Raw genomic sequence first — 18,588 nt, 5'->3', positions numbered from 1 at the left:
ATGGCAAAGCGAATTGTAACGTGGGACGGCAATACGAGATGGGGCAGGAGCGCGCGCCAGCATTGAAGGAGCGGGGAAAAAAAGGAAAAAAGACGGGCAGCAGCGAAAGCGCATGCGCGAGCCCGTTCATAACAACGCTGTAGATGTGAGTTTGACGAGTCTGTGACCCTTTTGTGGAAGCACTACAGCGGACAGGCGGGCTCAGACGCCGGTAGACAGAGGGAGAGGAGACAGGGGGAGGAGTGGGAAGGATGAACATAGAGCGAAGCGGCGTTGGGAACTGTGGCAGGTAAGTCTTTGAGAGTGCACATGTGTGCGTGCGTGTGTTTGGGTATCCGCAGTATCCACCCTCTATGCGCCCCTTTTCGTAAGCCGACCGTGGACTGTGTCCTCGTCGGTTTCGCTCGAACTGTTCCTGTGGTTTGCATCAAGGTAACCTCCGTCTTCTTCGATCCGGTAGGCAGTAGAGAGTGAAGGACAGCGATCGAGAGGGAGAAAGAGAAGTGAGGGGGAGGGGGAAAAACAACGGAAAAAGAAGACGATACTGCCAATAACAATGAGGGGGAAAGGAGGGGGAGAGGGCGAAGGCGGACTACTCACCTGGTTACCACACCGCGCACCTCCTGCCCTGTGTCTCCTTCCTTGGCCTACACACACACACACGCATGCCACTCTCCACGCTTTGTTGTCGTTACTGCCCCCGCCACCACCACGGCTGAAGTCTCTTTCCAACGTCGTATACAACAAGTGAGCACGGAAATAATAAAGAAGTGAACTGCAGCAGCCGCTGCGGCCCCACCCCCCTCCACGCCGCCGCCCCCACCGCTGCCTTGAATCGATGATGGGGATTGCTGCTACAGACAAGAGCGAAAGACACTGCCAAGCATAAACGCGGGCGATTTCATATATAGAGACGACTCAGCGACCACGGGCACCCGCGAAGTGGTCCGGAGACTCCTCCCACCCCACCCCACCCATCCACCCTCTCGGTGTCGTTGGGAACAGAGAGAACGAGATAGGGGGAGAGAGGTGCCAGGGAGAGTAAAGAAAAAGAGCGAGTTGGGCTTTGGAGTAATACAACAAACGCCTGCGCGCACACACACATAGACATCATTGTGCCCCTCAAACAGAGCTGAAGCGAAAATATACACAAGAAAAGTAGGGAGGCTGCGTGGAAACAGGTGGCGACAAAAGACATGAAAGAAAGTGAAACACACAGACGGCGGGGGAGGAGCGAGAGAAGAGACGCGCGATGTGCCGTGTGCATCACACAGAATCACCAACTACAACAAGAGGAATAGCTGTCCACATTCGGTATCGCCTAGAGGCAACCGAGCACCATCCCAGCGAGACGTCCGGAAGCACGAAGCCGCACCCACGCCACTTGTCGCCTCCACGGAAAACAAAAACGTGCCCGCAATGCCGCGAAGGAGATGCGGCAAAGAGGACTGCACACACACATACACAGAAGAGTGAAGCAGGCTGGGCTGCAATACAGTGACGAAAAAGATGAGCAATAACACACGCAGGATGGCACAAGGCCCTTTCTCTTAGCGAATACCGGAGAGCAAGCAAATGAAGAGTACAGGGGGAGGAGGAGGAGGAGGAGAGAGGGAGGGGAAGTGGCCGTGCCCCCAAGGCAACAGAAGAGCGCAGGCGTCCCACGCACGCGTGCGAGCGACCTCATCTGCCCTTTGCCACACATGCACAGTGACACACGCGTAAGAGAGCACGGCCGCCTCACGCAGAAACCCCGCGATGGCTGCCCTTTCCTCGCCCAGCGTCAAGATACCAAAGGACGACCTAGGAAAGCCTCACTTGACGTTTAACCTCCAACGTTGTAGCGGAACAGATAGTGTCACCACGGAGAGCGTAAGCCGCCGCACCTCAGTGGCTTCTTACCTTCTTACAGGTTGCCGGCACCGCAGTAGCTCGGGTCCGTGTACAGACGCACCAGGGCCATCGTGAACTCTGTGCTTTTTTCCATCTGGTCCACGAGCACGTACTCGTTCGGCAGATGCGCCATCGCGTGAGGACCCGGACCCACAATCACCGTTGAAACACCCAGGACATCCTCAAAGTAGCCGCCCTCCGTGCCACCACCCGTCTTGTACGTCTTTGTAGCCTTTCGGAGCATCAAGGCCTTCTGCGTCACAGAAGCAGCCTCTTTGCCGTTAAAGGCAGGCATGTTCAACGCACGCATCACCTTTACCTCAGCATCGGGGTACTCCTCACGCATCGCAGGCAGCACGTGATCGTTCACATACGCACGCACATGCCGCTCGATGGCGTCCGATGTGTCGTTGTCTGTGATGCGCACAGTGATCACAAACTCGCACTGCGCAGGGACCGTGTTCACAGCATTGCCGCCCTTGATCAACCCAGTCGTCATGCAGGGGAACGGGCATGCGTATTCAGGGTCCTGGCGGCCGTTCTTGCGCAAGTCCACCGCGATCTCGCGCACCTTTGTGATGATCTGCGCAGCGTACTCGATCGCGTTGCAGCTTGTGTTCATGAGCGCCATAGACGAGTGAATCGCCTTTCCCTGCACAGATACGCTCCACTGAGTCAACCCCTTAGAACCGACGTAAACGTTCATGTCCGTTGGTTCACCGATCAGGCAGGCATCCGCCTGGAACCCGCGCTCCTTCAGATATTCGATCAAGTACGGCACGCCGGTGCAGCCCACCTCCTCGTCGAATGAGAAAGCGTAGTGCACGGGCTTCGCCCGATTCATCGTCAGGAACTGCGGCGTCAGCGCAAGCACAACGGCCAGGAAGCCTTTCATGTCGCAGGCTCCGCGGCCAAACAGCTTGCCGTCCTTCTCCACCATCGTGAACGGGTCGCTGTCCCATTTCTGCCCATCCACCGGCACAACGTCCGTGTGACCTGAAAGCACGATGCCGCCCTGCATCACGCCGTTCTCGCCGGGCAGCGTCGCCCACAGGTTGGCGTGCGTCTTCTCCGGGTTGTACACGAACGTCGACGCAACGCCGACGGACTTCAGGTAGTCGCGCACGTACTCCACCATCGGCAAGTTCGAGTTGCGACTCGTCGTGTCGAAGCTGATGATCTTTGCCAGCCACTCGCGGAGCGTCGCCGGGTAGGACATGATGAGGCACAAGTTGTGTTTTTGTTAAAGAGAAACGAGCAGGAGACCGACGTGAGATGCCGAGGTCGCCGACACGGAGGTGAGCAACGTATGAAGGAAGCGGTGACGGGTGTTGGAGGGCAATCCTAGCGGTTGCAACCGGAGTGGAGAGAGAGGCGATGTCGTTCGCGTTGTTCGATGCGCAGTTGCGCTTTCCGGTTTGCATGGTTTGAGAACGCAAGGCGGAGAATGAAGCCCCATCATGGGCAGGACGTGAGAGAGAGAGATCCATGTATAGCGACGGTAGAAAGGAGAGCATCCAGCCAGTGCCCGGCCGAAAGTGGGGAGATGCATCGTCGATGAAGAGGGAGATCAACACGAAAGGGTCACTGAATGGTTCGCGTAGCCGCAGAGGGGAGCACAGCCGCGACTCTCGCCCCGGCGGCGTGCAACTATCCGTACGGACCTGTAGCAGCATCATGAGGCAGGCCGAAAAAAAAACACTACACGTAGCCAACAGAAAAGGCAACCGCGCGTGGCTCGTGGCGTGGACGTGCATATGGGTCATGGCTGCACCACGTCATCGGTGGCATGCGCAATACACTCGAGATGCATATCGAAAACTTCAAAACGTGTTAGTAGCCAAGGCTAATGAGGGTGTGGTGTGAAGGGTGGGGAGGGGGTGGTGGCGTTGGGCAAGCACATTGGAGGTAGGATGGGGGCAAAACGAACGGAGGAAGCAAGGACGTGAAAAAGGAAAGGAAACATACGAAACATTCAACGCAGATAGTGCGCACACAGGAAGAAAGCAGAGCAGTCAAGAGCAGCACCGCGGCACCGCTGCCGAGATGATTGATGCATGCATGCATTCATGCATGCAGGGCTCGCTACACAACGACGTAGTGGCATCCTTCCTCTCCTTTCTCGGCAGGCGAAATGGCGCTACCTGAGCGGCCGCGGTTAGGTGACGGCAACGGAAAGCACGTGAGGCTTCCCACGCAGAGCCGTGGCGATGGCGTCGCAGATTTCGACGGCGCTGTCGAAGTGGCGTGCTGCAGCTGCACCTCCGTAGACTGCACTTGCGCCACCCAAACTGTTCTTCCGTCCGCGGCAAAGCCACTCTCGCAGTCCAGCCACCCATCGTTGGCGGCTGCCCCCGCACCTGGCGGAGCACTGCTACTCTCTGCATAGGACCCAGAATAGTTGGCCCTCGATGACACAGCTGCAGCTGCCATCACGGCACTACCCAATCGCCGCGAAGTCGATTTCGCCGAGGCAGCACTGGCGCTCGCAGCTGGGTGAGGCATCAATTTCACCTTGTGCTTGCACTCAGCCCGTACTTTGCTCGCTCCTGCAGCGCCGCCAATCACCGTAGGCGAGCGCTCCCCGTGAACAGGAAGCGATGCAGAAACCCGTGCCGCCCTCGACGACTCCCAGGATTGAACGATGGCTGCGCAGTCGAAGACGTGTAGGGTGCCATTGGCGCTGAGTGCCGCGATCCGATGCGCGTCGTGCTGCACCGCGAGCGAGAGCACCGCGGCGGGGCGGTGGCCCCGCTGTAGCTCTACCAGCAACGCACCGGTAAGACTGTCAAAGAGTTTCACGGTTGTGCCAAGCTCCGAGGCGGTGGCCAGTAGTCGACCATCAGGGCGAAAACGCAGATGTGCCACGGCATGGTGATGCGCTGGGATGGTGCGCTGCTCCATGGGCGGCGTGGCAGCGCCAAAGGCGCCACTGGTCGTCGCATCGGCCGCCGCCGCCGTGGTGCTTGGGGAAGGTCGGCCAGCGTCGACGGCTGCGGACACCCTAGAGGCCTGTCTGCCGCCGTCCCCTGTTTGCGCTTGCCGGCGTTGTGTAGGCGGTACACAATGTAGCGTCAGCACCGTCACATCACCACGGTACCCGCGTGCAGATTGAGGGAAGGCGACGGCGTACGATGTGCCACCGCCCGCCTTCCGCGACGGCACCGCGGCCGAGAGGTCCAGCACCCCACGTGGGTTCAGAGGTTTGTACATGCTCTGCTGTCGAATGTACCGCAACGTGCGCAGCTCGACCAGGTGAAAGAGGTCAACAGCTGCCACGAGGAGGACAGACGAGTTCGCCTTCAGCGCCAGCACCGGCGACCCGCAGAAGTGCAGCGCGGCTAGGCAAGTGTCACTGGTAGCGTCGAACAGGTATACATAGCGCCGGCACTCAGCCTCGGCGGCTACGAGAGCCGAAACGTTGGCTGGGTCTTCCACTGGCGTAGGCAACTCGGGCAGCTCCTCGTCACCAGGAGACGAAGCACCTACGTCTGCACCAACGCAAGAGCCGCTGTTGCTACTGCTGCTCGTCGGTGGCGCGGCTTCAGCACCGTGACCCTGCCCTTCGTCCACTCGTGTCACGGGTACCGTGGACGGCACAAACACTGGCGGACGGGCTCGAAACACGACAGCGACAAGGGCACTGTCGCCAGCCACCGTTGCCGTGTATACAGGCGTGCGCCAGAGCGCGGTAGGCGGGGCAGTGCCGATGGTACTGCCAGCATTGTCCGAGGTGGGTTCAGAAGATACCGCGGCGATGGAAGAAGGGCGGGGGTGCAACGGCTGCACCACTGTCCCCCCGCGCTGCTCAGACGCCGTCATGAGCTTATATGCCCTGGCACCCGCCACGGTCGACAGGACGGCGACGGTGCAGGACGGGTTGAGTGCACAGGCAGAGGGGTAAAGGCGGCGCCGTCCTTCCGCCCTTCTGTGCGCCTCTGCGAGTTCGAACGCAGAGCTGGATGAGGTTTCCATGATCGCTACGGGTGAACGAAGTTGACACTCTCCTCGATGCTGTGAAAGTGTTTGTGTGTATATACTTGGCGCCTCGATGAATTCAACGTGGAACAAGGGAGGAGAGAACGAGAGAGGGCGGACACGTCGATCCTTCGACTCGCACAGATGAGGCAACGCATTCACCGAAACGTCAGAGAGAGTGAGAGACACGCACCAGCCTGCGAGTAACGGCCCGTAACACTATACGCACCCTCTCCGGATGCGAAACAATGAGGACTTGGTCTGTCGCTCTGTCCTGCCATAACAGGTACGTGCGTGGCCGGCGCGCGCGCGAGAGATGGCGAAGGTAGTGAGAAACAAAAACCCATGAGGAAAGAGCGAGAGGGGAACGTGAGGCCTGCTGGCAGCGGGAAAGATGCGGGGGTTATGTGGTATGAGGAGGGAACGGGAGGGTGCATCGCGTTCCCCAAACTTTCCCCCTCGCCCTCGCACCCAAGCACCGAGGCGCACGCATGCGCTCACCATAGCGCTTCCCATCTCAACACCGGCAAGACAGAAAGAGACGGTCGCTTGCAGCGACGTAACGGCATTGTGACCTTACCGCAGCGCAAGTAGTGTTCACTGAGTGAGGCCAGATGAAGAGGGTGATTGAAACAAAGGCGAACCTAGCGATGCGTGACCGCCCTTCGCAGCTCCACCCCCCCCCCTTCAAAGCACAGAATCAAGCACAGACAGAGAGACGCGCATACGCACACACGCTTACGCGCCGAGCACAGCGTACGCGCGTACTCTTCCTTTTTTTAGGAGTACGCAGCCAGCGCCCACGCGATTATGCACCACTGCCTCCATCCCCTGTTTCTTCCCGACCCACCCATCCACCGCAGTGCTATCCCCTTCATACACGCCACACCGAAACAAGCACGCACACGCACGCCAATACGCGCCTCCAGCGATGGTTGCGGGCATGGTGTGGTTGCGCACAGCGGCACGAGGGAGAGGGGAAAGGGGAGAAGGGGGGGTGTTTAAAACAGAGACAGAGAGACACAGCGGAAGTAGAAATCATACACATGGGATAAGCGGGTAAGTACAAGCTGGCAGTCGGGCACGCACACAGGCACGTGTGACAACGAGTAACCACAGGATCACCCTCCACAACGCGCCTCGAGCACGCCGCTGCGTTGTCATTCCGTCTCTTGAAGCATGCGCTTCTGACCGCCAGCTCTCTCAGCCTCGCCAAGCGTCAATGTACTGATGGTGCAGCGTCAGGTAGAAAAGGTGCATCTTTCTGTGCATCTGTGCCGGCGTGATAACGTGTATGTGTGTGTGCGCGCGCGTGATTGGGTGCCCGCCTGTGATAGAGACACTGAAGCGGCAGGGTGTGGCCGCCGATCCTTAGCGCACGTGAACTCCTTGCTGTCAAATCTCTGGTGGGGCCTCGAAGAGCATGTTCGATGCACGGTCGATGCTGCGGTGGCAGAGGTAGAAGGCAACCTTGCACTGTTCGTAGGTGAAGCCCAGCTCCGTCAGAGCCTGGATCTTTTTCTCATCCTCCTCGGAGGGGACCCGGGACAGGATGAATTCATTGTCTGACTGGCGCTTCGCCTTGCCAATGCGTGCGCTGCCGCTGGCGCTGCCGTCGCCGCCGTCCACCTCCTCCACCTGCATCCCACTCGCCTCCAGTTCCGCAAGGTCGGCCGCGTCAAAGTCGCCGCTGTCGCCGCTGCGGGCCGCCGAGGTGATGTAGCTCTGGAACAGCGCACTCATCTGCTCCGCCGTCTCCTCGTCCATCTCCTCATCCTCCTCCCCCATGGACCACTCCAGTGACCCCTCCTCATCCTCGTCCTCGTCGCCACCCATGGTGCCGCCGTGCAGCATGCCCTGCGCTGCCTTGGTGAGCTGCTCATTGTTCATGAGTGTGACAAAGGTCTCCTGGTTTTGCACAATCACTTGGAAGAGGGAGGGGTGGTTCCGCTCGATCCGCTCCATCACGGTTTGCGGGTTGGCCAGGAACTCTTGCCGCAGCACCGTCAGATCTGGAACCACTTCCTGCAAGGCAGCGAACAAGTCATTCTGCCCCTTGGCGTCGCCGTCCTCTTCGGAGTCATCCGCGTCGTCCTCCTCGTCTAGCTCGCTCTCCTCCTCGGCATCCTCATCTTCGCTCGCAATGAAGACGGGGGCTTCCACCTCGTCACTCGCCTCGATACGCACACGCTTCGTAGCGGGGCCCTCGGATGGCGATGTCTCCCTCGCCGCCACCGCTGCCGCACCGGCCGCTCTCAGCGAGGTGTAATTCTTCGGCACCACCTTCAAGTGATCACCTTCCTGCAACCCGCACTCCGTCAGCAGCTTCTTCTCGTCACCAAAGTCCACCACCGCGGAGCCCGCAGATGGCGATGAGCTTGGCGCCGCTGAGTCGCCCTCGGTTGCGCCCTCGCGGCGATCAAAGCGAAACTCAAAGGCCACGACCTTGAGCCGAAACTGGATGGCGACAGTGGCGCGCAGGTTCTGCACAGTCGCCCTCGGGTTGGCCACCGTAATTTCCTTCGTCACTGCCTCGCTCTCTGCCAGGAGGGACGAGTTGACGGAGGAGACAAGGCAAGTCACGGTGAACTTCATGTCTATGCGACCGTTTCTATGCTGGTGCGTGCGCAAGTCGTAGTGGTCGTTGTCGCTGTTGGGGTGGTGGGGGTGGTAGTAGCGCTACACGGGGAAGGGGGGTATGTAATCGCCCGTGGTGGTAGTGGAAGCGAGGTGTGTGTGTGTGTGTGTGTGTGTGTGACGAAAGATAAGTTTAGAAGGTATGCGAGAAAGGAAGGAGGGGGCAGGACAGCATAATGAAGCTGGGTATGGGAAGGGAGACGGAAGAGAGGGCATGGCGTGTCCCTGGCTGCACCCCTCTCTTGCTCCCTACCCCATCACACACACACACACACACACACACACATCACACACACATAAACGAAAGCCGTACACTTGTCGGAGAAAAAAAGGGGGTAGCACGAGCAGCGTTGACGAGGGCACATCGGTGCCATCGGGGAGAGCAGAATCCCGGCATTTCCTACCTACCCACCCACCCAACCCCAGCTCCCTGATGCAGTGAGAGGGCGTCCTTCCCCTTTTGTGTGCCTTCGTCTTTTCTTTTTTCTTCGTGTTGTCGTGACGGTTTGGTGAGTCGAATGCGCGTGGGCTCACGAAAGACATGGGGAGCGCATCAAGGGGGAGAGCAACACGAACACGGTGGGTTTCGTCATCGATGTGCGTTGAAGTCCATAGGCTCTGTGCCAAACGGGCACTCAGCCGTGCCTGGCGGTGCCCACACGTCCTTGGGCAACGCAGTCCCGCACCACACCTCCGCGGCGGGGCACAGGCGCACACACTCCTCCATTGCCCAGGAGGGGTTCGTAAGGCTGGGGTAGAGCTGGGCAATCATCCGTGGCAACGCATCAGGAAACCTATCGATGCGCTGCGTCTGGGTCGCGAGCGGTTCCTCGGCCGCCGTCGTCGCCGTTGACATGTTTAAACACTCTTCATTGTAGCGGCGCACAGACTCCAAGAGAGCCGTGCGAATCTGGAGCTTGCCACCACTGTTTGTGGTCGGTGCGCCCTTTGTTCCCTGCATGATGCCTCACGCATTCACACTTACACACACATAGAAACAGATGATAGAGCAGGGATGTGCTTGAAGTCCTCTTCACTTCAAGCGGACAAGAAATGCAGAGGATGGGGTGGGTGATGGGATGGCGTACTTGTGATACACCGGTGGAGAGATTGTGTGACAGCAGCGAGGTCTACTCACACGACAGCAGCAGGCGAAAGGTGGCGGTGGTGGGAGCGGGGAGAGGGAGCAAGTGGGTGCGTTCAAGAACTCATCAGTATGCATGCAGCAAGGTAGCCCCCTCCTCCTCCTCCTTTCGAATCAACCGAACTGAAAGGGTGAGCTCCGCAGGCAGGCGGGTACGAAAGAGCGGAGCGAAGGAGGACGAGGGGTAAAGCGAAAGCTATACGCATACACATGTACACACGCACACCTACATGCATATATAGATATAGATATGTATGTATGCTGGGCTATGTACGAGAGAGAACAGCGCGATATACAACCATTCGTATAAAAAAAATTATAATAAAAGCATACGCGGGAGGCCAACCAGAAACGATAAGGGCCGTCCAAAGCCACCCCTCCATCTGCCTCGTCCATTTACACGCCTTGCTTCATCGTCCCGCCCCCTTCCTTCGAGGCCAAACCCACAGTCATGAGCGGAGTTGCTACCGAGGGCGGGAGAGAGGTGAAAGTCGCGAGGGGTGTAAAGATATCACGCATCTGTCTGCAGCGCACTTGCGGCTCCCTCCTGCTCCTCTCTTTGTCCGTTACTTCAGAATTCTGTCACGCTTCGAAGCGGTTATGCTCTTTTGTGTGTGTGTGTGTGTGGGAGGGTGTGGGTGTGGGTGTGGGTTTGGGTGGGTGGGTGCGTTGCTGTGCATCACCAGCACCCAACTCAATTGGCAATGCAGCTCATCATGCCAGCTGCATATGAAAACCTACACGTACCCGCGTCACGACGCACAGCACCGTCGCCGTCGCGGGTGCTCTCGGACCGACTCGGGAGAAAACGGAGATGTGTACGCACTTTCTCGTCTTTTTGGGAGGGGCTTTGGTATCCGTTTCCTTCACTTGTTGTCATCACTGCGCTGCCCAGCTCGACTTGCTAGGCGGTGTTCGCGGAAGGGGAACCGGTACCTGTATGTGCGGCTCCGACTCATCCTCGTCCTTGTCGCCGTCACCCGACCGAGGGTGCGCCAGTTGCAAAGCGGGCATGCCCAGTCGATGATTGTGCAGGTGCGATGTGATTGTGCGCGATCGCCGAGCTTCACTGGACAACGCAGATGGGGCGGCGATGACGGTGTCATCCTTCCGCGACATCTGAGAGCCATTCCCTCCAGCCTTTGACACCGCTGGCTCAGCGGAGGGAAAGAGGGAGGGCGAGAGCGCACTGCTGATGGAGTTGGCCCTCAGGACTGTCGTGCTTCCGGGGTTGCCATTCACGGCGCTAGTTGCCGCGGTGGCTGCTGGTGGTGTCGCAGTGCTGCATGTGCTAGAAAGCTGAGCATGGAAAACCTGCGTTCGCGCGCTCGAGTAGGCGCTGCCTGCCTCGTCCACGGATGCCGGTTGGTTGGCACGTGAACGACGAGAAGTTATGGAGGACAGTGAGGGTGCACTGGCGTCGAGAAACTCACGTACTTCGGCCGAAAGAACGTTTGCGTGGGGGTTGCCCAGCGCCGGGGTTGTCTCGCGCAGCGCTCGCACACCACCCCCGGCCAAGCTAGAGGTGGAGACGGAGTTGCTGCTGAGGGCGCCGCCTGCGCCGCTGCTAAGGGTCCCGCTCGGCATCTCTGCCATTAACGCGGGAGACGCACCAGTCGTTGTCCTGCTCGGTACAACGGACGAAGTGGCCGCCCGATCGGTGGGGTGTTTGCGTTCATTCGACTGAATAACGGCTTGGAGCAAGCGACGCTCGGCCATCGACAGCCTCATCGCACCTAAAGTAGGGGATTCGCCGTCGTGTTGGTTGGCCGCCACTGCCTGCGTCCGCGGTGGCACCGGGGAAATCTCCTGCTTTGTCGATCGAGCACCCTGTTCGCTCTCCGCCACCTTGTCCAGCGCAGCCTCGACGTTCGAGAGGGAGACGCGAGGAGACGAAAGGCGCCGGTGGCTACTCCCGCGACGGGACCCACTCGCTCCACTACACTCTGACGGCGACAAAGACGTTGAGGCTGCCGGGGAACGGCGCCGCAAGTCACTAACGGACAGTGGTGGGGCCGGGGCAACGGTACTTCGTGAGAGCGACGAGACTACGACGCTATGATTGACAGAGCGCGTTGATGCAATGAAGGAAGCATTTTCGTACGCCAGCACTGGCGACGAGTCGCGGCCGTCGTCGCTAGTGGGTTCACTGGCCTCTCCAGCAGTCACGGTGCTGCTGCTTGCTGCGGTGGGTGCACCGAACGGGGCGCTGGCGTGGTGCGTATTCATGACGGTGCTCGTGCCCCGGGGAGTGCGAGAGGGGAAAGAGGAGCGGGGTGTACCGAGGCTTTGACAGCTGCCGACTGAATCATACTCGTCTCGCATCCGCCCTGGCTTTCCGAGTTGGCGGGTGGCACCGCGCGCCGCGGTGGCGGCCGTTGCTGCGGTGTTAGCCGACGAGGATAACAAAGCCGACGACGAAGAGATCAACACCCGAGAAGGACGCTTGATGAGGACAGCGGACTGCAACGGTGGTGACTCCCTCGCCGCAGCCGACGACGATTGGGTGGGTGCTGCCTTCGCAGAGTCAGCTGTGGCGCCGGTCAGCGTGAGCTGGGCGCCGAACTCCTCGTTGAACCACTCCGAGTCGGCATCCCAATTGTCGGCGTTTTCTTTCCGCATGCACGCCTCCGTGGTGGTCGGAGGTTGGCATCTGCGGAAGTCCCTCACGGCGCAGGACAGCAGCATCGGAGTCCCGCACTCCACGTTCTCCAGGTGCCTCCCTAGTCGACTGTCATCGTATACGTGACTCTCGTAGGCGTCGAGGTACTTGATGGCAGCCTCGTCGAACGTCACATGCCGTGCCTGCCTTGCAGACTCCTGCACGCTAATGGTTTCTGGATTGGACAAGGAGCGTGCGCTTGGGTCACGAACGACAGCCTTCGGGACACTGGATAGAGTGTGCGCACGGTGGGAAGAGGACGTGCACCCGGTCGAAGAGACGGCGCTCGACGCCACACGCGTGGTGCTGTTCATGCGCCCCCTCCCTTTAAGGATGCCGTGGACTGGGGTTACACCCAACCACGGCTTGTCTAAGGCTGCCGGCCCCTCTGTGTCGTAGCGGGTTGCACTACCAACAGCGGTGGTACTGGATGGCGACGGCGGCAGTGAGGGGCAGCTTTTATTATCGCTGTCACCGTCCCTGGTAGGGGCAGCAGACGCGACGAAGTTACGGGGATGACCTAGGTGCGACGCGGCTTCCGCGAAAGACACAGAGACACTGGGGTGCAGCACTGGAGAGGATATGGAGTGGGTGTAAGAAACGTCGCGGGCGGGGCTGGCGCACACCGCTCGGCCTTCCGGCCCTGCGATCACCGCATCGCCCGCCTCACTTAGCTGCGGGCGAGCATAGGCCCTCAGACGTGCGTTGTAGTGTGCCTGGGCAGATGCCAGACGAGACGCCCGAGCCGGGTGGCCGGAGGCGCCGACAGCCTCTCCGCTCTCTCCTGTGAATGCAGCAGTAGCGTACCTGAGAGAAGCAGCACGGTCAAATGTCTGGGGGGATGGGCATGGGCACGGCTCTGCAGACCTGGCTCGGGCAAATGAACGCGCGGACCTGACTCGAGCGGTTGTCTCCCTGTCGCTCTCCGCGGTTAATACGGAGGACCTACGCGGCGCGCTACGTCCTGTGGAAGCCCCTGTGCTCTTCAAGGTCTCTGTCATGCCTCGAGCGTTGGCCCACCGGGTGTTGTGTCGGCCATTATGAGAGGGCGAGACGATAACCGATACTTGTGCGTGGGCCTGTCCTGCTCGGCACAGAGACTCGCCTTTCGTTGCAACGCGCGGCGCCTTCGCCCATACGAGGGAGGCGTGCGATGGCGGCACCAGAGATAGTGTGTCGCCGTGCGTCGTCGCTAACTCAGTGGCGGCCTTCAGGGAAGGTGTCTGCTCTGTGAACCGCGGCTGCAACGAGCGGCGCGGCGGCGGCATTCAGCTGCTGCGAAACCACCAAATACACAGTGACGAGAAACGGCAGTCAGAGAAACAGCTTCTTCCACTCAAAACCCGTCTCCAGAGAAAAAGAATGCGAAGAAAAATATATCCCTTTTGTGTTCTGGTGTTATACAAGGCCCGCTTCTCTCCCGTGTACATGAGCGCAGACACCCTGTGCGTAATACCGATAGGGAAGAGGGGAGGAGAGACGGAAACGGACAGTCACAGCAGCTTTGTATGTGTGTGTGTGTGTGTGGAGGGAGGGGGGGGTGCTTGTTTTATGTGTCTAGGGGAAAGCGAAAAAGTGAGGCGGTGTGGAGAGCGGGTGCAGGGGGAGCGGGCAGATGGGGTCAAGCAGTCGAGGGGAAAGAGGTCACTATGAAGGGGGGAGGAGGGGGAAGGGGAAATTCGAGCAAACAAGTACAGCGTATGTATGCATGTGTGCGTGTGTGACGAGGGGGGCGAGTGGAGGGCAAAGAGGATGCTATTGCGAGCCTGTGAACCTCTGGAAGAACGAAAAGGCGCGCAAAAGGCAGAAGAAAAAATAAAAGGGAGGAGAGCCGCGCGTGGAAGCACACATACACGCACAATGTGTAATGGCTGAGCAACTTCTCTTATGAAAATCGGCTATGAGGGGGAGGAAGGATGGAAAGGGGGTGGGGGCAAGAGAAACTGCAGATGGTGGCAAGTGTCCGAGAGAGGGAAACCAAAGGAACAACAAAGAAGAAGAGAGCGTCTGAAGACAATACGAAATATTGACACATACGTGTGCAGATACATCGATATACACACCTGGAATTCGGTGAGGAAGGGGGGCAGCGAGACGCGCGCACACACAGGCACCCTGGCAGCGAGGGAGGGAGTAAAGATGAGATGAGTGAGGTGGCGTTGTGAGTGGGTTTGTGTGGGATGATGTTTGTGGGTGGAAACGGTAGAAGAGACGGGGAAAAAAAGCAGAGAGGGAAGCGAAAGAAGGAGCATGTGGACTGGAAGGGGGAGTAGGGAGTGGTGGAAGCGGAACCGATCAGCAATGCATAGGTACACACGCACATGCATACCCAGTCTTGTGCAAGAGGCCGCACCTTGTTGCGCGCGAAACCAGTGCACAAGATGAGGGCCGGTGGTAAATCTGCGTACACTTTCCATTCTGATGGGCGAGAACAGGGAGGAAGGAAAGGCTACGAGGACAAAGCGCGTGAGAGCGAGTGCAGAGGAGAAAAGCGCGGCGCAGTACTTCACGAGGGTACTAGAGAGAGGTCAAACCACCACCACTCCCCTCCATCACCATCACCGGTACCCTCCGTATCACACCTCGCCCGTCCCCACACACACTGGGCGTTCTGTTTCGTGTCGTCTTCCTTTTTTTGCTTCTTCTTGTTCTCGCCGTTCAACTGTGTACCCCCTCCCCGTGCATCGCCTCCCCTGCAGTGCTGCACCCCCTCCTCTCACCCTCTGGTGTCTGCACCAACACTACCAACGCACTCTGCGCACGCAACAGGTTCAAAGGAGGGGGGAGGTGGCACACACTGCTATCTTCATGCAAGCTCTGCTCATTCCATTTTGTTTTGTGTAAAAACCTTGATTTCGGATGCGGCAGTATCTATCTGTTGCTTGGTGCGCCTCGCGTCAAGAGTCTGTTGTGCTGCATTGAGCGGTGTTCATCATCTCTTTCGTTTTGAGGTAGGAGGTGGAGGTCCTAAAGCCGATGCGGGGCGCGGGCTGCCGTGCCCTTACACCCACAACACCCGCTGCTGAGGCAGCCGAACACTACACGTAGTGAGGAAGAGAAGTATCGATGTAGGCAGGGCGGCGGGAGAGAGAAGACGTGCAGGGAGCTGAGCGGTTGCCGCCACGCAGGTGGGGGAGGGAGATAGACTGCGAAACAAGAATAGGGCACAGTGCTAGCACGGAGAAGAACAAAACGCAACAACACACAAGCTGGGGTTACGACAACGCCACACGGGGCACACGCAGAGACGCGTGTGAGTCGTACACACGTGCACACGCGCACCTGAATAGGGAAAGAAAAAGGGAAAACGAAAAGCGGCGGATGGCAAGAGGAACGGTGTTGGAGTGGAGTTCGCCGCCCTACATGCCCGTCCCTGTATCGTCCCTCTTCGCTTTATGCGAGAACACACACAGACACAGCAGCACACAGTCAAGAAGGGGCGACCGTAGAGGTGAAGGGCTACGATACAGCCCCCAACCGCGCGAAACGCCGGAGAGCGCATACGGGGTGTTGTTGCTGATTCGCAACCCTCTCCTTCTCCTACAGATGCGTGCGGTTCGAAGACGCACACTAAAGAACACAAAATGGAAGAGAAGAAGGGTTCAGCAGTGAGTGTCGCTAAAACACATACGTCCATGTCACATCCCCCTCTCTCCCCCACCCTCCCCACACAAAGATGCATATGTACACACTTGCGACGCACACGAACACGACCAAACACTCAGACACGCTACACGCTCAAGAAAAAAAGAAAAGAGAGACAGAACAATGAGAACAACAGCAAAGAAGAAAACACAGAGACAGACGTTGAGCACTAAAAAAGTACCGAAGAGCGGATGTGAGAGATGCAGAGGGAGCGGGTGAGAGCAACGCAGCACACACACACACAGACCTCGTCCCTTCTCAGTTTCGCCTTTTCCTTCTCGCCAGGCACGCAGGGGGAGGGGGGGGTAAAGCCGTCCTCTCTAGTCAATCTTGATGCTGCCGTAGATCCTGCGCACGAACAAGATGGAGACAATCACGCCGACGGCACCAGCCGCCATCCCGTACAAGTACGATATCATCCCCATGTAGGAAAAGAAAAGCACCGCAGAGGCGAAGCTGCTCACGGAGACGTGAGACAGGAAAAAAATTAACGACATGCAGAACATGTGGACACCGGCGCCGCCAGGCACGAAGTACGCAATCCACCACCAGCGATGATTCTCGTAGCAAAGAACGTAGTACAGGCACGATACCGTGACGAGAGCGCAGACGAGAACCCAAATGCAGGCCGTCACGGTGAGGAAGCCGAAGGAGTAATAGATCTGTCCCTCCCACAGGTCCTGCATGATGTAGTAGAGCTCAATCACGACGACGACAAGCGGAACAGATGGCCAGAAGACGCAGATGAAAATGGGCTGGTTGATCCAGCTTTGTACCGGGATCTCGCGAGCGAGGCGACCAACCCGCGTCGGGTTCGTGATGGGCTGTTGGCGGAAGGCTAGGGAGCCACCCAGCACCGTCAGCGGCAGGCTCACCGTCACGAAGAGCGTCAGCATCTCCAACAGCGTCATGAACGGGATGGCAGTAGTGGCGCCGTGTGCCTTGTTGATGATGAGGATGAAGATGTAGATGAGCAGCATCGCGCCCGGCAGTGTGAAGCTGCACGTGAAAATGTGCTTCCAAGCACGGGAGTTAAGGTACTGCAGCAGCACACCGCAGACATAGCCGCTAATGAACGACGTGAAGACGGCGGTCAGCAGCAGGGTCGTGAGGAGCGCGCCGCGCCGAGAGGGGGAGAGGAAGCCCATAAGCGCAATGATGAGCACCACCCCAACAGTCGTGAGGATTTGGACACCGTTGGCGACGAAGATGGCCAGCCAGTTTGCGTAAAGTGGTGGGCGGAACACGTCGGCGTGAACCAGCTTCCATCCCACCTCCTCCTGCAAGTCCTCTGGGTCTTCGGAGTTGTAGCGGTTAAAGTCCTTGTGCAGCGCCCTTAACAGAACCCCCATCACCGCGCTGCCAATGAACAGCACCACCATAAGCGAGAGGATGATAAAGAGGATGTGGCCAGCGGGTGCAGCAGCGGCGGCGGCGGTGAGGTAGAAGTCCCAGCGCGTCGCCCACTTAACGGTCGGGTTCTCCTTCCACTGGACACTGTACGTCCAGTACACTGTCGCCATCTTCTGCATCACATCCTTCATCTTGAGGCCGCGCATCGGCGCGAGAACCTCCGGCGCGACTTTCATCTCGCTGTTGCATTCTAGGGGGTCGCTCCAAGCGATGCTTCTGGCCTTGACGTCGATAAAGACTACGATATACTTTCTCTCCTGCTCCGCGGTTGTGCTGGTCGTCTTGCTGTCGTGGTTGTAGTGAATCGTGAAATCAAGGTGATTGTTTAGCAGCGCCGCCCTGTCACTCGTGCATTTGGCCGGGAGACCGAGCGGGAACCCTCGCTGTGCGTAGACCTTGACGTCTTTGCCGAGTTTCTTGGCGCAGTCGCTCATCTGTGTGCTCTCCGGGTTGGTGGAGAAAACGGGCAAGTTGTCGATGTTCATGTACACGCGGTACCATTTATTGATCATCTTTGTGAGGTTCTTCGACTCCTTCCTGCGAATCATCTCGGTGTTGGTGCTGAAGTTGCAATTGGAGAGTGTCATGCACCTCACATCCTCCCTCATCTTGACGGCGTACAGGGAGTTGAGCATGCGGTCACCCCAGATGATCTCGCCAATGGACTCCTCCTTGAACTCCTGCCTTGCCGGCTGACAAAAGGGCATCTTTGAGTAGTCGATGGGAAACATCTCCGACGACGATCGCAACGAATTCACCATGAATCTCACCTCTTCGCCATTCTTGTACGATTTCTCTGCTGCGCCTGGCACATAAAAGGCGCTTGCAGGGGTCGCGCCCGCGGCCAGCAGCTGTAGCACCACCAGCAGGGTGAGCAGCAGCAGCATTCGAGGCTTCGCACCACCGTTGCGGCTGCAGTGGGAGCGTGCATGTTGGGTGGAACCCAACATTGTCAGAGACCAATGCAACCAGCGATGACGTTCAACAGTGCCTCTTGTCTTCTTTTTTTTTGTTGCTCCTCACTTGCTTCGCCTCGCATACGCGCGAGCTACACAAGGCTGTATGTGCACGCCCTCCCTCGCTCTTCTTCGTTTTCTTCTCCACAGCTCGTCTCGTGGGCCTCTCGCTCTCTGGAGACCTTCGTGGGCTGTGGGGTTCTCTTCGTATCCCTTCGTTCTCTAATAACTCCCCGCGTGCGCCTTCACAATCTTGCCGC

At 58.6% G+C, this 18,588-nt stretch overlaps 6 protein-coding genes across 6 annotated transcripts; all 6 read right to left on the bottom strand.

Moving 5' to 3' along the window:
• Positions 1-1,906: 1,906 nt before the first annotated feature.
• On the bottom strand, positions 1,907-3,112 carry LMXM_08_29_1570 (metallo-peptidase, Clan MH, Family M18; the record flags this gene model as incomplete). The annotated part of the gene is made up of 1 exon (XM_003872352.1): positions 1,907-3,112. The coding sequence occupies one exon, from the start codon at positions 3,110-3,112 to the stop codon at positions 1,907-1,909; it is 1,206 nt and encodes a 401-aa protein (XP_003872401.1).
• An 866-nt stretch (positions 3,113-3,978) lies between these two features.
• On the bottom strand, positions 3,979-5,715 carry LMXM_08_29_1575 (conserved hypothetical protein; the record flags this gene model as incomplete). Its single annotated transcript, XM_003872351.1, has 1 exon — positions 3,979-5,715. The coding sequence occupies one exon, from the start codon at positions 5,713-5,715 to the stop codon at positions 3,979-3,981; it is 1,737 nt and encodes a 578-aa protein (XP_003872400.1).
• A 1,551-nt stretch (positions 5,716-7,266) lies between these two features.
• Positions 7,267-8,466, bottom strand: LMXM_08_29_1580 (conserved hypothetical protein; the record flags this gene model as incomplete). Its single annotated transcript, XM_003872350.1, has 1 exon — positions 7,267-8,466. One exon carries the CDS (start codon positions 8,464-8,466, stop codon positions 7,267-7,269), a length of 1,200 nt encoding a protein of 399 aa, XP_003872399.1.
• Positions 8,467-9,097: 631 nt separating this feature from the next.
• On the bottom strand, positions 9,098-9,469 carry LMXM_08_29_1585 (conserved hypothetical protein; the record flags this gene model as incomplete). The annotated part of the gene is made up of 1 exon (XM_003872349.1): positions 9,098-9,469. One exon carries the CDS (start codon positions 9,467-9,469, stop codon positions 9,098-9,100), a length of 372 nt encoding a protein of 123 aa, XP_003872398.1.
• Positions 9,470-10,531: 1,062 nt separating this feature from the next.
• Positions 10,532-13,582, bottom strand: LMXM_08_29_1590 (hypothetical protein, unknown function; the record flags this gene model as incomplete). The annotated part of the gene is made up of 1 exon (XM_003872348.1): positions 10,532-13,582. The coding sequence occupies one exon, from the start codon at positions 13,580-13,582 to the stop codon at positions 10,532-10,534; it is 3,051 nt and encodes a 1,016-aa protein (XP_003872397.1).
• Positions 13,583-16,279: 2,697 nt separating this feature from the next.
• Positions 16,280-18,322, bottom strand: LMXM_08_29_1600 (conserved hypothetical protein; the record flags this gene model as incomplete). The annotated part of the gene is made up of 1 exon (XM_003872347.1): positions 16,280-18,322. The coding sequence occupies one exon, from the start codon at positions 18,320-18,322 to the stop codon at positions 16,280-16,282; it is 2,043 nt and encodes a 680-aa protein (XP_003872396.1).
• Positions 18,323-18,588: the final 266 nt, after the last annotated feature.

This window comes from Leishmania mexicana, chromosome 8, assembly GCF_000234665.1.
Source record: "Leishmania mexicana MHOM/GT/2001/U1103 complete genome, chromosome 8".
NCBI classification, from domain to species: Eukaryota; Euglenozoa; class Kinetoplastea; order Trypanosomatida; family Trypanosomatidae; genus Leishmania; species Leishmania mexicana.
Note: the sequence above shows the minus strand (reverse complement) of the source record. Positions and strands in the feature narration are given on the sequence as shown.